Source organism: Rhinolophus sinicus, linkage group LG06 (assembly GCF_036562045.2).
Source record: "Rhinolophus sinicus isolate RSC01 linkage group LG06, ASM3656204v1, whole genome shotgun sequence".
Classification (NCBI taxonomy): domain Eukaryota; kingdom Metazoa; phylum Chordata; class Mammalia; order Chiroptera; family Rhinolophidae; genus Rhinolophus; species Rhinolophus sinicus.
In genome coordinates, this window is record NC_133756.1 from 160,497,713 (window position 1) to 160,511,622 (window position 13,910).

General features: G+C 52.7%; 2 protein-coding genes across 3 annotated transcripts; both read left to right on the top strand.

Moving 5' to 3' along the window:
- Positions 1–9,459: 9,459 nt before the first annotated feature.
- On the top strand, positions 9,460–11,437 carry ZNRD2 (zinc ribbon domain containing 2). 2 transcript variants are annotated; one of them, XM_019737913.2, is made up of 4 exons: positions 9,468–10,202; positions 10,299–10,450; positions 10,583–10,667; positions 11,058–11,437. In XM_019737913.2, the coding sequence occupies exons 1-4, from the start codon at positions 10,184–10,186 to the stop codon at positions 11,399–11,401; spliced, it is 600 nt and encodes a 199-aa protein (XP_019593472.1). In that variant the 5' UTR covers positions 9,468–10,183; the 3' UTR covers positions 11,402–11,437. The 2 variants fall into 2 exon arrangements, with proteins under 2 accessions (XP_019593471.1, XP_019593472.1); XM_019737912.2 differs by having other exon boundaries at positions 9,460–10,450.
- A 142-nt stretch (positions 11,438–11,579) lies between these two features.
- FAM89B (family with sequence similarity 89 member B) lies at positions 11,580–13,835 on the top strand. Its single transcript, XM_019737911.2, has 2 exons — positions 11,580–12,590; positions 13,001–13,835. Exons 1-2 carry the CDS (start codon positions 12,063–12,065, stop codon positions 13,277–13,279), a joined length of 807 nt encoding a protein of 268 aa, XP_019593470.2. The 5' UTR covers positions 11,580–12,062; the 3' UTR covers positions 13,280–13,835.
- The last annotated feature ends 75 nt before the right edge of the window (positions 13,836–13,910 follow it).

The window sequence follows — 13,910 nt, forward strand, 5'->3', positions numbered from 1 at the left end:
GGCTCAGCTCAGGAGAGAAAAGGGCCAGGGCGAACCAGGGAGGTCACCACTCCCAGGTCACGGAGAGGAGGCAGAGTCAGAAGTGACTCAGAGGAGCAGCTGGAGGGAGCAGAGAGAGGAAAACCAGGAGTGTGATGCAGGAAGAGCCAAGAGGAGTGAATATTTCAGGAGGAGGGTGTGGCCAACAGTGTCTAACGCTGCTGAGAGCAGGATGGCGGTAATGACAGCCCTATTCAGGGGCTGCTCAGGGACTCAGTGACTGGGAGCAATGAAAGCAAGCCCCCCCCCCCAGTACTAGGCACCTAACGAGTGCTCAGTAACTGTTACCTATTGTCATGGCCAAACTCCTTAAGCCCAGTGGACCTAGCAGCAGGAGACAGAGGACACCCTCAGGTGGGTAGTTGAGGGGAACTGAATGGAGAAACTATTTACGAAGTGCTAAGGAGAGCACGCAGGACAGCAGAGGGAAGGAGAGCCCCACTGAAGGGACTAGGAGAGGGAGCCACTCCCCCATCAGCCTCCCCCTGGAGTGGAGCCACCGGAGCTGGAGCTGTGGTCTTCAGCAGAGACCAGCACCACCTGTCCACCTGCAGCCCGCAGGGAGGGATCTGGGGAAATAAATATTACCCTCGGCTCTCCAGCCAGCCAGCTGGGCCTCCCAGGGGCTGAACCCAAAAGGAAGCCTGCAGGCAGGGGAGTCTCGGGGGAATACAACACACGTGAGCCTCGTGGCACGGAGCAGGGAAGGCAAGAATGCACAGTGGATCTGCAGGGTACACTGCGACAGTCCACACATGTGGTGTCGTTGGCCTGTCCAACCATTCTATCCTCATCTCCTGTGTCACCCCCATCTTCCTAGAATTTACCGGCACGCTTTCATGCCTCCAAGACATAAGTTGTTGTATAAATCCAAGGAGACCATTACTTCTGCAATCATTCCAAATCATTTCTGCCACCTAACAGGTCTCCTCACCAGAATTTCTGCCTGCTCTGGTCCCTCCACCACCTGGTGCCAGAGTCCCTTTTAAAACCTAATTCGAACCATGCTACTGCCCTGCTTTAAAAACCTCCAGTGGTTTTCTTTTCTTTTTATTTTTTTAAAGATTTTATCGGGGAAGGGGAACAGGACTTTATTGGGGAATAGTGTGTACTTCCGGGACTTTTTTCCAAGTCAAGTTGTTGTCCTTTCAATGTTAGTTGTGGAAGGTGCCGTTCAGCTTCAAGTTGTTGTCCTTTCAGTCTTAGTTGTGGAGGGCGCAGCTCAACTCCAGGTCTAGTTGCCGTTTTCTAGTTGCAGGGGGCACAGCCCACCATCCCTTGCGGGAGTCGAACCGGCAACCTTGTGGTTGAGAGAACGTGCTCCAACCAACTGAGCCATCCAGGAGCTCAGCGGCAGCTCAGCTCAAGGTGCCATGTTCAATTTTTTAATTGCAGGGGGCGCTGCCCACCATCCCTTGCGGGAGTCGAGGAATTGAACTGGCAGCCTTGTGGTTGAGAGCCCACTGGCCCATGTGGGAATCGAACCGGCAGCCTTAGGAGTTAGGAGCACGGAGCTCTAACCGCCTGAGCCACCGGGCTGGCCCTCCAGTGGTTTTCTTTTGCTCACCTGGCCCTGCGAGGTCCTCAGCCTCAGAGGTGCTAAGCCCAGTCCTCTGCCTGAGTGATCCCTGGTGTCCAGGGTCCCTGCCTCTGGGAGGCATTTCTGTATGTCTTTCTCTAAAACAGCCACCCTGGCCCTCTGGATCCCATCACCTGTCTGTTTCCTGCCAGAACTTGTCACAGCCTGAAATATTCTTCTTTATGGCTTTGTTTGTTTGTTTGCTTGTTTTTTTTTTAAGATTTTATTGGGGAAGGGGAACAGGACTTTATTGGGGAACAGTGTGTACTTCCAGGATTTTTTCCAAGTCAAGTTGTTGTCCTTTCAGTCTTAGTTGTGGAGGGCGCAGCTCAGCTCCAGGTCCAGTTGCCGTTGCTAGTTGCAGGGGGCACAGCCCACCATCCCTTGTGGGAGTTGAACCGGCAACCTTGTGGTTGAGATGGTGCACTCCAACCGACTGAGCCATCCGGGAGCTCAGAGGCAGCTCAGCTCAAGGTGCCGTGTTCAATATTAGTTGCAGAGGGCGCTGCCCACCATCCCTTGCGGGAGTCGAGGAATTGAACTGGCAGCCTTGTGGTTGAGAGCCCACTGGCCCATGTGGGAATCGAACCGGCAGCCTTAGGAGTTAGGAGCACGGAGCTCTAACCGCCTGAGCCACCGGGCCGGCCCTCCAGTGGTTTCTTTTGCTCACCTGGCCCTGCGAGGTCCTCAGCCTCAGAGGTGCTAAGCCCAGTCCTCTGCCTGAGTGATCCCTGGTGTCCAGGGTCCCTGCCTCTGGGAGGCATTTCTGTATGTCTTTCTCTAAAACAGCCACCCTGGCCCTCTGGATCCCATCACCTGTCTGTTTCCTGCCAGAACTTGTCACAGCCTGAAATATTCTTCTTTATGGCTTTGTTTGTTTGTTTGCTTGTTTTTTTTTAAAGATTTTATTGGGGAAGGGGAACAGGACTTTATTGGGGAACAGTGTGTACTTCCAGGATTTTTTCCAAGTCAAGTTGTTGTCCTTTCAGTCTTAGTTGTGGAGGGCGCAGCTCAGCTCCAGGTCCAGTTGCCGTTGCTAGTTGCAGGGGGCACAGCCCACCATCCCTTGTGGGAGTTGAACCGGCAACCTTGTGGTTGAGATGGTGCACTCCAACCAACTGAGCCATCCGGGAGCTCAGAGGCAGCTCAGCTCAAGGTGCCGTGTTCAATATTAGTTGCAGAGGGCGCTGCCCACCATCCCTTGCGGGAGTGAAGGAATTGAACCTGCAACTTTGTGGTTGAGAGCCCACTGGCCCATGTGGGAATCGAAAGGCAGCCTTTGGCGTTAGGAGCACAGAGTTCCAAGCACCTGAGCCACCGGGCCGGCCCATGGCTTTGTTTACTTGCTTATTGTCCATCTCACTGCCCTTCCAGAAGGCACAAACTTGTCTCCAGATCTTAGTACAGGGTTGCACAGAAACGCTGCTGAAGTTTGTTGACTGACTGAATGGAGTGAGACTACAAGAGCACCTGCCATTTACTGTGCACTTTACGCCGTTCAGTTATTTCATCCTCTCAATGACCCTACAAAGAGGAAACCAACTCTCTGCAAAATGAAACAATTTGACACAGGTCATCTGGTGATAAGAGGTGGGGACTGAAGTCAGGTCTGCTCAATCCAAAACCTAAGCAGTGCTCCTGGGATGGAGGAATGAGAGGGGTCCCACAGATGTCCTAAAGATAGGTGGGTGGGGCCCCAGCGACAATGAGGGGCTTTGCTAGAATGGGACAAAGAGGAGACACGGGACCCAAGCCCAGGGAATGTTCAGACTGCTTAAATGTTAGGGAAGGGTCCCTTGTGCAGAGGGGTTCTTGAGGCCCAGAGAAGGCAAGAAACTTGGCTGAGGTTACACAGCCAGTCAACTGCAGAGCCAGGACTCAAACCCACGCTCCTGGTGCCTCATTAGGGGAATTGGCTGGACAGGGCAGCCGCAGCCGGCATAAGAGATTAAGTTTTGGGAGGCAGCATAGCTCAGCTCTTGTGTTCTCACATGCGTTTTTCCTGGCTGCATCCTATACCAGCTCTGTGACTTGGGAAAGGTCTTCCGCTTCTTGCCTCCGTTTCCTCATTTTTAAACAGAGAATCAGATGAGCTGACATTTAGGCAGTCCTTAGTGGATGCTGGGCACATAGTAAGTACTCAGTATACGTTAGGTCTCTTCATTAGTATCTGCGTCTGGGAGCCATGATAGGCTGGCTGGTGGGAGCTGGGCTGTGTGTGGGGAGGAGAAGAAGTACCATGGAAAGAGGGCTGACTGTGTGCCAGGCTCTAGGGCACCTCTCTGAGTTCTGAATGTGTTTGGGAAGCTTCTAGGCTCTTGGTGTGTGTGGGGGGGTGGGGGGCTGCTCATAAATTCTAAAGATGAGGGTTGGAAGATACAGAGACCTGGAGGGAACGATTTGGCCTTGAAACATCTCTCTCCAATGACACTTCACAGAAAGTGGCTGTCACCGAGCCCCTCTGATGTGCCCCATACTGTGAGGAAGGGCACTGAGGGATGGGCACCCTTCATGAATCAGAGAAGATCTTCAGCCCCACTGCTCTTCTCCACCTTCTGAACCAGCAAAAGTACACTAGTGAGAATGAGGCTCTAGAGTCTAGACGTACACTGCCTGGGTGGAGTCCCAGTCCTGCCACATCCTGCCAGGGTGATCATAGATAAATCTCAACCTGTCCAAGCCTCAGCTTCCTCATCTGCAAACTGGGGATTGATGATAAGACCTAACTCACCGTGTTGTCCTGAGAATGAAATGAGAGAATTCATGTAAAGCTCTCAGCACAGTGCCTGGCCCAAAGAAAACATACACCAAAAGTTGAGTGTTAATTATTTTTGTCACTATATCATCTGGCTCTTTCCTGTTTCACAGAAATGTCAAGTCAATTCACATTGCAGTGAAAAACAAGAAGGAAAGCCGATCCATTTTCAAAGCCTGTTAGTGTGAAAATACAGTCACGTAAGTTATGATTTTCAGAGCCACAGCTACGTGGCATAGGCCACTCATTACCATGTGAACCTAACCTCCAGAAGAGGCAGTCGTGGGGGCTTGTTATTGAGTTGTGTGTGAATATACCACCACTGCATGTGCTATCACTCAGGAATCGGCCTAACTAACTGCCTTGTCAACAGTGCCACAGCTTGGGACAGGTGTTGGGCTGGCTCACGTGAGGATGTGCTAAATTCTTCAGTGAGGAAGGGTTTGGAAGAGCCCAAGCCCACTGCTTCCCAGTCAACTGGTCTGCCTACCATGACTGCTGTAAATTGGCTTTACCACCAGCACTCCTGGGACCCTCCATGTGCCCACCCCTGTAAAGGACTGGGAAGGATTCAAAAGCATAGAGTCGGTGTGGGGACAGAGTCCCAGAGAGCAGATTCCAGGCTCTCGTCCTCACGTGGAAAGGTGCTGGCTCGGGTAGTAGATGGCCATCATCAGCTGTGACTAGTTGGCCATAAACTGTAACCAGTTAACCATTAGCCACTGATATAACTCCCATGGCTGAGCTAGCAAGCGTGGATTGCGGTTAGCAAGTGGGGTCGGTTGGCAGAGAAGCGGACGACGGATTGCAGATCATGTGGCTCCAGCTTCCTCTATCTCTAACCCAGCCGCCAGCGAGAATATAGTGGTATGAACCCCCTATCTATGGCTTTGTGGGTGTTCCTTTTTGGCCTCACCATATCCTGTGTTCTTATGCGGGGAGTGGGACCAGAGACCCTGCATGACAGTCGTTTGCTTTGTGCCCACTCTATGATAGTGGACATGTTGCCATGTCTGGTATGATGATGGATCCAGACAGAAATGGAGTCAATCTGGACAGCGCAGTCTCAGTCAACAGCTTGATTCCTGTCAGTCTCATCAGAGAAAGGGCTCTTAGCATGGGCATCTACATAAGTGATCTAGAGCGTTTGATCAGCGGTGATTTGTTTCCACAGTTAGTTGAAAACATTGCCATCCAAAGCCCTCTATTGGGCGGGGATATTACTGACGTTATCTATCTCACATATGGGACTCATTGACTCAGCAAGCACAACCATATTGCTTTCCAGGAGCTGCAAGGTTCACACCCGTTGGCTGATGGGGGCTTGAGTTGGTCAGTCTAGGTAGAGGTTTGTCAATTTTTGTTGATTTTTTTCAAAGAACTAACTTGTGGGTTAGTTGATTTTCTCTAATCTTTATTATAGCCTTCCTTCTGCTGGCTTTGGGTTTAGTTTGCTCTTCTTTTTTCAGTTTCTTAAGGTGGAAGGTTAGGTTATTGATTTGAGATTTTTTATTTTCATTTATAAGAATTTACAACTATAAGTTTCCCTCTAAGCACTGCTTTGGCTTCATCTCATAAATTTTCATTTTTGTTAATCTCAAAAGTAATTTCTAATTTCCCATGTGATTTTTTTTCTATGACTCATTAGTTATTTGGGAGTCTGTTATTTAATTCCCACATACTTGTGAATTTCCCTAATTTCCTCATGGTCTGAGAACATAGTTTGTATAATTTCAACCCTTTTAAATTTATTGAGGGCCGGCCGGGTGGCTCAGGCGGTTAGAGCTCCATGCTCCTAACTCTGAAGGCTGCTGGTTTGATTCCCACATGGGCCAGTGGGCTCTCAACCACAAGGTTGCCGGTTCAACTCCTCGAGTCCCACAAGGGATGGTGGGCTCCGCCTCCTGCAACTAAGATTGAACACGGCACCTTGAGCTGAGCTGCCGCTGAGCTCCCGGATGGCTGTTAGTTGGAGTGCGTCCTCTCAACCACAAGATTGCCAGTTCAATTCCTTGAATCCCGCAAGGGATGGTGGGCCGCGCCCCCTGCAACTAAAAAATTGAACATGGCACCTTGAGCTGAGCTGCCGCTGAGCTCCCGGATGGCTCAGTCGGTTGGAGCGCATCCTCTCAACCACAAGGTTGCCGGTCAATTTCCGCAAGGGATGGTGGGCTGTGCCCCCCGCAACTAGAAAACGACAACTAGACCTGGAGCTGAGCTGCGCTCTCCACAACTAAGACTGAAAGGACAACAACTTGAAGCTGAACGGCACCCTCCACAACTAAGATTGAAAGGACAACAACTTGACTTGGAAAAAAGGCCTGGAAGTACACACTGTTCTCCAATAAAGTCCTGTTACCCTTCCTCAATAAAATCTTTAAAAAAAAATTTATTGAGACTTCTTTTATGGCCTAACTTATAGTCTATCCTGGAGAATGTTCCATGTATCCTTGAGAAGAATATGAATTCTGCTGTTGTCGGGTGCAGTGTTCTAAGATGTTTGTCAGGACTTGGGCTTGACTTGCACAGCTGGGACTTTTCTTTTAAAGGAGACCACCTTGAGAGAGGGTATTTCTGTCCCACTGTCATAATATCTCGATTTTACTTTGTTTTAATATAAGGGCCAGGAGAGTTGTCTAGGGCTGTGGAACTGATCATACGAATTTATGTAGATTTCTTTGGGTCATTTTTATCAGCATTGTAAGCCCAAACTAAGACAATAAGAGCTCGAAGAGTAATCATTGCCTCGTCTACGGTTTCCTATGGGAATTTGTCTGTTTCAAGGAAATCTCCGAGAGGGACAAAGCTCCCTTATAGCAGCCAGAACCCACTTGGGGGGAAAAAACGGAATCGTTCTACTGTTATCTCGGAATGGATATAAGGTTGGCATGATAGACTGTAGGAAGAGCTGGGCTGTAAGATGGCCCAGCTGTTGTCATTCTTCCTTACCAAGTGTCACATGCCCTGTCCCTCATATCCCAAGTGATCAGCCCAAGTTCTAACGATTCATCTGGTTTTTGTCCATAGTGGTAGTGAATTTGTCTCCATTCAGATTTAGTGTGTGTGTGTGTGTGTGTTGCATCTCTGTAAATGCTGTTTGAAAAGGGATGAAAACTTCTCTACCCCCAGGATGAGTCTTAGTACCGGCTGTCACAATGGGGCAGACCTGAGGCTGACTGCCAGGCTGTGAGGAGCTACCCCTCCACTCCCCAACCCCACCTAGAGGACAGTTAGCAACAACCAGGGCAATCGCTGGTAGCTGACTTTGAACCTACTTCTCGGTACTTGGCCTGCAATTACCTCCCTCATTCCTCCTTGCGAACAGGATATAAAGTCAAAGACCATTTATTGCTTGGTAGGTTACACAGTTTGGTTAATGTGTGTGCTGTGGAATCCCTTGACCTTCTGTCAAAAGCTATTAATCTGCCTGTGAGGTCCTCATCATTTCTTTTACAGAAAAACCATGTTTCTGTCAGCATCCCATCCTCACTGCCAAAATTGTCAAGAACTGTGAAAGGTCGCTTTCACCTTACTTTCAAACAGGTTAGAGTGACACAATTGCACGGATGCTGGCAGAAGACCTAAGATTTCTAGGTCAGACACGGAGGACTTCATTACTCCCAGCACAGCCCGCCTTAAGAATGTGAGCATATTCATGTCACTTCCCCTTAGCCTCATGTCTCATGAAGACAATGCAGATGGACTCGCATGGATGCCTACACACAAGCTGAGTTGTGTTCTAGGAGAGGAACTTTGAGCTTAGGGCACCCAAACATATTCTAATGGGCAGTAAGTTGCCCGTCCTTTGCTCTAGCGGGGGCCACATGCTGTTGTCCAAGGCTGTTCACTATACAAACATCCTGGGAAAGAGAGTCCAGAACAAAAGTAGTATCTCTGCTCACTAGACCTGCATACACTCGAGACTATCTCCTAGCACCTTTCTTCATATCTCACAGCAACCCTGCTAAGTCGGTGTGCTTGGCCCTGCTTTGCAGAGGAGGTATTGAAGTCCAGACAGGTGAAATAGATTACTCCAGGTGACAAGCCAGTAAGTAGCAGATCCAGAAGCAAACCAGGCCTGCCTGATTCTAGGCCTATGTTTGGTCCAGCCTCCTGCAGAGCTTGAAGCAGAGAGGGGCCCTGAGTGGAGAAAGGTGACGGGAATCCCCTTGAGTAGTGGGAGAGGAGGAATGCAAGGACCAGATTTGTAGGACCTTGGAGGCCGTAGTAAGGACTTTGGATTTTTGTCTAAATGCGATGGGGCAATACCAGAGGGTATTAAACAAGCGAGTGACATGATCTGATTTATGTTTTAAAAGAATTACCCAGTTTCCTGCTCTGTAAAACGGAGATAACAGTAGCACCTACCCCATAAGATTGTCATGAGAGATAAATGAAAGGGAATAAATGGGAGGATAAGTGTAAGGGTCTTAGTTGGTGCCAGGCAGAATAGACTGTGGAGCGCATATTGGCCGTAATGATGACACAGAAGGGCGCACTGAAGAATTCAAGGTGGGGCTGGGAACTGAAGACAGTAAGGACCTGGAGGGTCTGTGCATACAGGCTAGAGTTCAAGAATCCCTCCTCAGCTTGGCAGAGCTGACCTGGGATCAGGGCCTGAGTCAGGTACACTGCTGCTGAAGAGCCTGCTGGTAGATGGAGAGAGTGAAGAGGGGCACAGGGCTCTCCAAGTAAGCAGGTGGTAGCAAGAGTCAGAAAATGGCAGTTCCAGAGAGTCTGTGAAGAAGGAAGATGGGGCCGGGAGGAGACTGCAGAAGCATGTGCTGGTCTAATCAAAGGAGGAGGTTGCTGATGAGATTATGGAGATCTTAAGTCCTAGCTCCTTCCTTCTCCACCGCCCTGTTGTACAGCCTTGAGGCACTGCAGGCTGCACATCTGGGGAACACTGCCTGCCCCATCTGGCTTCTCCAGACCTAATAAGGGAGAGGATGTGTATGGAAAAGAACACAGAAGAGAAAAACATCACCAAGACCAACGTTAGGGAGCACTAGTAATTTTAATAGCCACCCACCCAAGCAAAGCATAAGGGTCACAGGCATATGTGATAAGCTGCTCACCCCCACTCTCCAGCATGCATTTACTCAACTGCGGCTGCTACCGGAACTGTGCATGTCCAGTAAGGCGCTTTTCGGTCAGCAGGTTTTTTGAGGGCTTAACTTCAAAAGTTAGCGGCTGACTTTGCATCAGCCGCAGGCCTTGGGATAGGGGAGGGCATACTGAGACACCAAACATACAAATAGGCTGAAAGGCTTAGGAAGCGAGAACGCTCCTCGCCTGGCCAGCTTTGGGGCTGAAGCTAGAAGTACTGAAGCCTGAAAGGGCTCCACGCGCGCGCAAGGGGCCGTTTGTTATTATCAAGGATGTTGTGATGACGCCACTGCCCCGCCTGCTCCTGGTCCGGCCAGTGAAGAAAGGGAAACCCCAAGGAAGGAGGAGGCCAGCGGGGATTTCGCGAGCCAACTGGTTCACTCCCTCAGCGGTGGGAAGGAAGGGGGACCCTGAGCAGTCACTTCCAGGTCCTGCGACCTGAGCGGAGTTACCACGGAGACGTCCCTCCTCAAGCGCCGCTAGTCGAAAGTTTTTGTCTACGGGGCAGCCGCTGGGATGCACGAACTGCGCAGAGTCAAGCTTGCGGCAGATACGCCCTGCTCTGGGCATTGCGACGTCCGAGGAGCACTCTGTGCGTCATTTCCGCCCTCACTCTCTGCCCGACATGGAGGGGGCGGAGCCGGCGGCAGGCGCTCTGCCTGCGCGTCACTTCCGGTGTGCCTAGCGGCGACCACGGTAACATGGCTCTGAACGGCGCTGGTGAGGACTTGAGCTGCGGGGGCCTGCTGCTGCGGGGTACGGGAGGCAGCCTGCCTCGGCAAGACCCCCCGGTGCTTTGTGCCTCTCTTCCCCCAGAAGTAGACGATTTCTCCTGGGAGCCTCCGACCGAAGCGGAAACGAAGGTGCTTCAAGCGCGACGGGAGCGGCAGGATCGCATCTCCCGGCTCATGGGCGACTACTTGCTGCGTGGTTACCGCATGCTGGGCGAGACGTGCGCCGACTGCGGGGTGAGTAGAGACTTGGGACGTGGGGTCGGTGATGGGTCCGCGGACTAGGCCGCACGGCCCTTCCCCAACTCCACTCTCTGGACCCCATTGCCCAGCGTCTCACCCCTACCCCCTGTGTTTTCTGTCCCCTAGACGATCCTCCTCCAAGACAAACAGCGGAAAATCTACTGCGTGGCTTGTCAGGAGCTCGACTCAGACGTGGATAAAGATAATCCGGGTGAGGGGCTAAGTGTGCTTGGTGGAGAAGCGTGGTGACAGAGGCCTGGGAACAGTAGTCCTGGGAGGTGACAGTGGTCTGTGGGTGGGGCTTTCTCCTTACGACTGTAGAGAGGAGCATTCATTCAGTAAGAGCATTGAAAAAGTACTTCCTGTGTGCCATACACTACGGAGAGTCTGAGCTCAATCAGGCATAGTCCTGATGGGAGAGATGAATCAAGGGCATAAGTAAATCTGATACAAAGAAGATAACGAATGAGTTGTCCTATAGAGTGGCGGGGTAAACATTTCAAGCACAGAAAAAGCAGAGTAGTGTAGAGAGTAATGAGATGGCTCAGGGCTGAGGTGGGCCCGGCATCCTGACCATTCCACACACTTTCTCCTTTCTTAGCTCTGAATGCCCAGGCTGCCCTCTCCCAAGCTCGGGAGCACCAGCTCGCCTCTGCCTCAGAGCTCCCCTCGGGCTCTCGGCCCACCCCTCAGCCCGCAGTACCCCGCCCAGAGCACTGTGAGGGGGCTGCAGCAGGGCTCAAGGCAGCCCAGGGGCCGCCCCCTCCTGCTGTGACTCCAAATGCAGATGTCCTGGCCTGCACACAGGAGGCCCTCCTGCAGAAGCTGACTTGGGCCTCAGCTGAACTGGGCTCTAGCACCTCCCTGGAGACTAGCATCCAGCTGTGTAGCCTTATCCGGGCTTGTGCTGAGGCCCTACGCAGCCTGCAACAGCTGCAACACTAAGAGACCCCCTCATGAGAAAAACCCTCTAGAAAAACAGCTGTTCCTTTTGTGTGGTTTATTCCTTTCTTGATTCTGAGTGTGCATGCCAGCCCCAGTTCCACTCCTTCCTGCTTTTGGCCTCTCACCCCACCACTATCTGCTCTCCTTGATGTCCTGAGAGATGAGTTGGGCTTGTTTCTGCTCAGTTTTTCCACTCAGAGGATGAGGGGGAGGGAGAGGGCTATGTGATACTTGCCTCCTCAAAGGCAGGAACAAGAGTGATGGGCCTCTGCAGCACCCCTGCAGTCTCCTCTGTCCTCCAATGCTCAGTCCCCACCCTTGAGTGAGATTGGGAGTCCAGTCCCTTTGGTAGCTGCTTCTTCCCTGAAGCATCCTGATACCATCATCCTTTCCCATCTCGTGCTCAGGTACTCAGACTTTGACAGGGCGTCAAGTTTCACATTAGGGACCAAGTATGGATTTACCCAACCCAGTCTCCTGACCCCCACTTCTAGATCCTTTTCCTTGGGAGTTATAATTGGACAGCATAATTAAAGTGCTGGGGGGGGGAGCATAAAGAACTGTGAAGGAACCTTGCCCGCCGCTTTTGGCCTCTTCCCTGCTCACTTTTTCCATCTCCCTTTTGTCTGTTCCCCATATCCCTTACTCGGCTTTCCACGACATGGGGCGACCGGGTCCCACAGCCATTGCCCTTTTAAGAGAGGCTCCGCCCATGCGGAGGGGGTGGGGCAGGGGTGGAGTTGGAGGCGTCCGGGAAGGAACAAAGCGCGGCCTGCGGGCGGCGGCCGGGCTCCGCCGGAGCAGCCGCGGGGTGCGGGCCCCGCGGGTGGCATCCCGGGCGGAGCGTTGGAGGGAAGGAGGCGGCATATTTGTCCGAGCCGGCCCAGCCATGAATGGGCTGCCCTCGGCCGAGGCGCCGAGCGGTGCAGGCTGTACCCTGGCCGGGCTCCCGCCGCTACCGCGCGGCCTCAGCGGTCTCCTTAACGCGAGCGGGGGTTCGTGGCGGGAGCTGGAGCGCGTCTACAGCCAGCGCAGCCGCATCCACGACGAGCTGAGCCGTGCCTCCCGCGTCCCGGACGGGCCCCGCGGCGCCACGGGCGCTGCCAACGCGGGACCCGCCGCCGGTCCCCCCGCCCTGCGTCGCCCTGTCAACCTCGATTCGGCATTAGCGGCGCTGCGCAAGGAGATGGTTAGTCGCTGGGCCCCGGGCCAGGGGTTGGAGGGGAGGGCTGCTGCCGAGCTTGAGGGTCCCCGGGCGGGGCGGAACACAGAGGCGCGAAACCAGGAACATGTGGCCTGGGTCTCAGAGGACATGGAGAAGCCTGGTGGGTGAGGGCATATGGTAACAATAATTATAATTACCGTCTATGGCAATAGTTGCCATATATTTTTAAATGCTTTATGCGTCTTATTTCATTCCATTTTGCTAGATGAATGTGACATGAGGATCAGTGACCTGTGTAAATAGTCAGAGCTTGCAGGTGGCGTCTATGTCCACAAAAACTTGTGCTTAGAAAGTGTGAAGAGATTGGCTAGGGCTGTGGCTTGGGCTGAGGGTGGCCTGGACCCCAACCCCAGCCCACCCTCAGTCTTTTGCAGGTGGGGTTGCGGCAGCTGGACATGTCCCTGCTGTGCCAGCTGTGGGGCCTGTACGAGTCAATCCAAGACTATAAGCACCTGTGCCAAGACTTGAGCCTGTGCCAGGACCTGTCATCCTCCCTGCACTCAGACAGCTCCTACCCACCTGATGCTGGCCTATCTGATGATGACGAGCCTCCTGATGCCAGCCTGCCCCCGGACCCGCCACCCCTCACCGTGCCCCAGACACACAATGCTCGTGACCAGTGGCTGCAAGATGCCTTCCATATCAGCCTCTGAGGAGTTGGGGGGTGGGGGTTGGCAGGGGGCATGTACCCATGCAAAAGGCTCAGAAACTCACCCCTCTGCAAGTACTTAGACTATAGTGCCTGCTTTCCCTCGTACCACCTCACCTCACAGGAGGGCAAGGCCTGGGCCCTTTAGAGGCGTAACTGCCAACCCCCTCCGGTCTTGGGTAAGCTGTCACGGGGGCAGGCACCTGGGCTACAGCCTCTGCCCATGGCACTGGACTTCCACTTCTCCCACATTTGTGCACCCCAGCTTGGCCAACCTTCAGTCTGGCAGTGGGGCCCAAAGCATCTTGCGCTCTCCTTGGCGTCTCTGGGATTGGGATGAGTGCTTGGCTCCCATCTCCTTTTTACCTATTGCTGCTGTTGGCAGCTGCTGGCTCAGGAGCATCCCACCTCTGGTCCCTGGGTTCCACTGCCCTAGACAAGGGCTTCAGGACCCATTCCTGCACCCACCCACGGCCGGGAGGGCCAAGGCTCCATGCTGGATATTTAAGTTGAGGGGCCATCCTCCTGGGCTCATAGATAAATAAATACTCTTGAGTGTTCCTGTGTTCTGATTGCTTGGCTCTGAGGCGGGAACATAGCGGTGTTTTTGGCAAGTGCGGGCCCCCCTCTCCGCC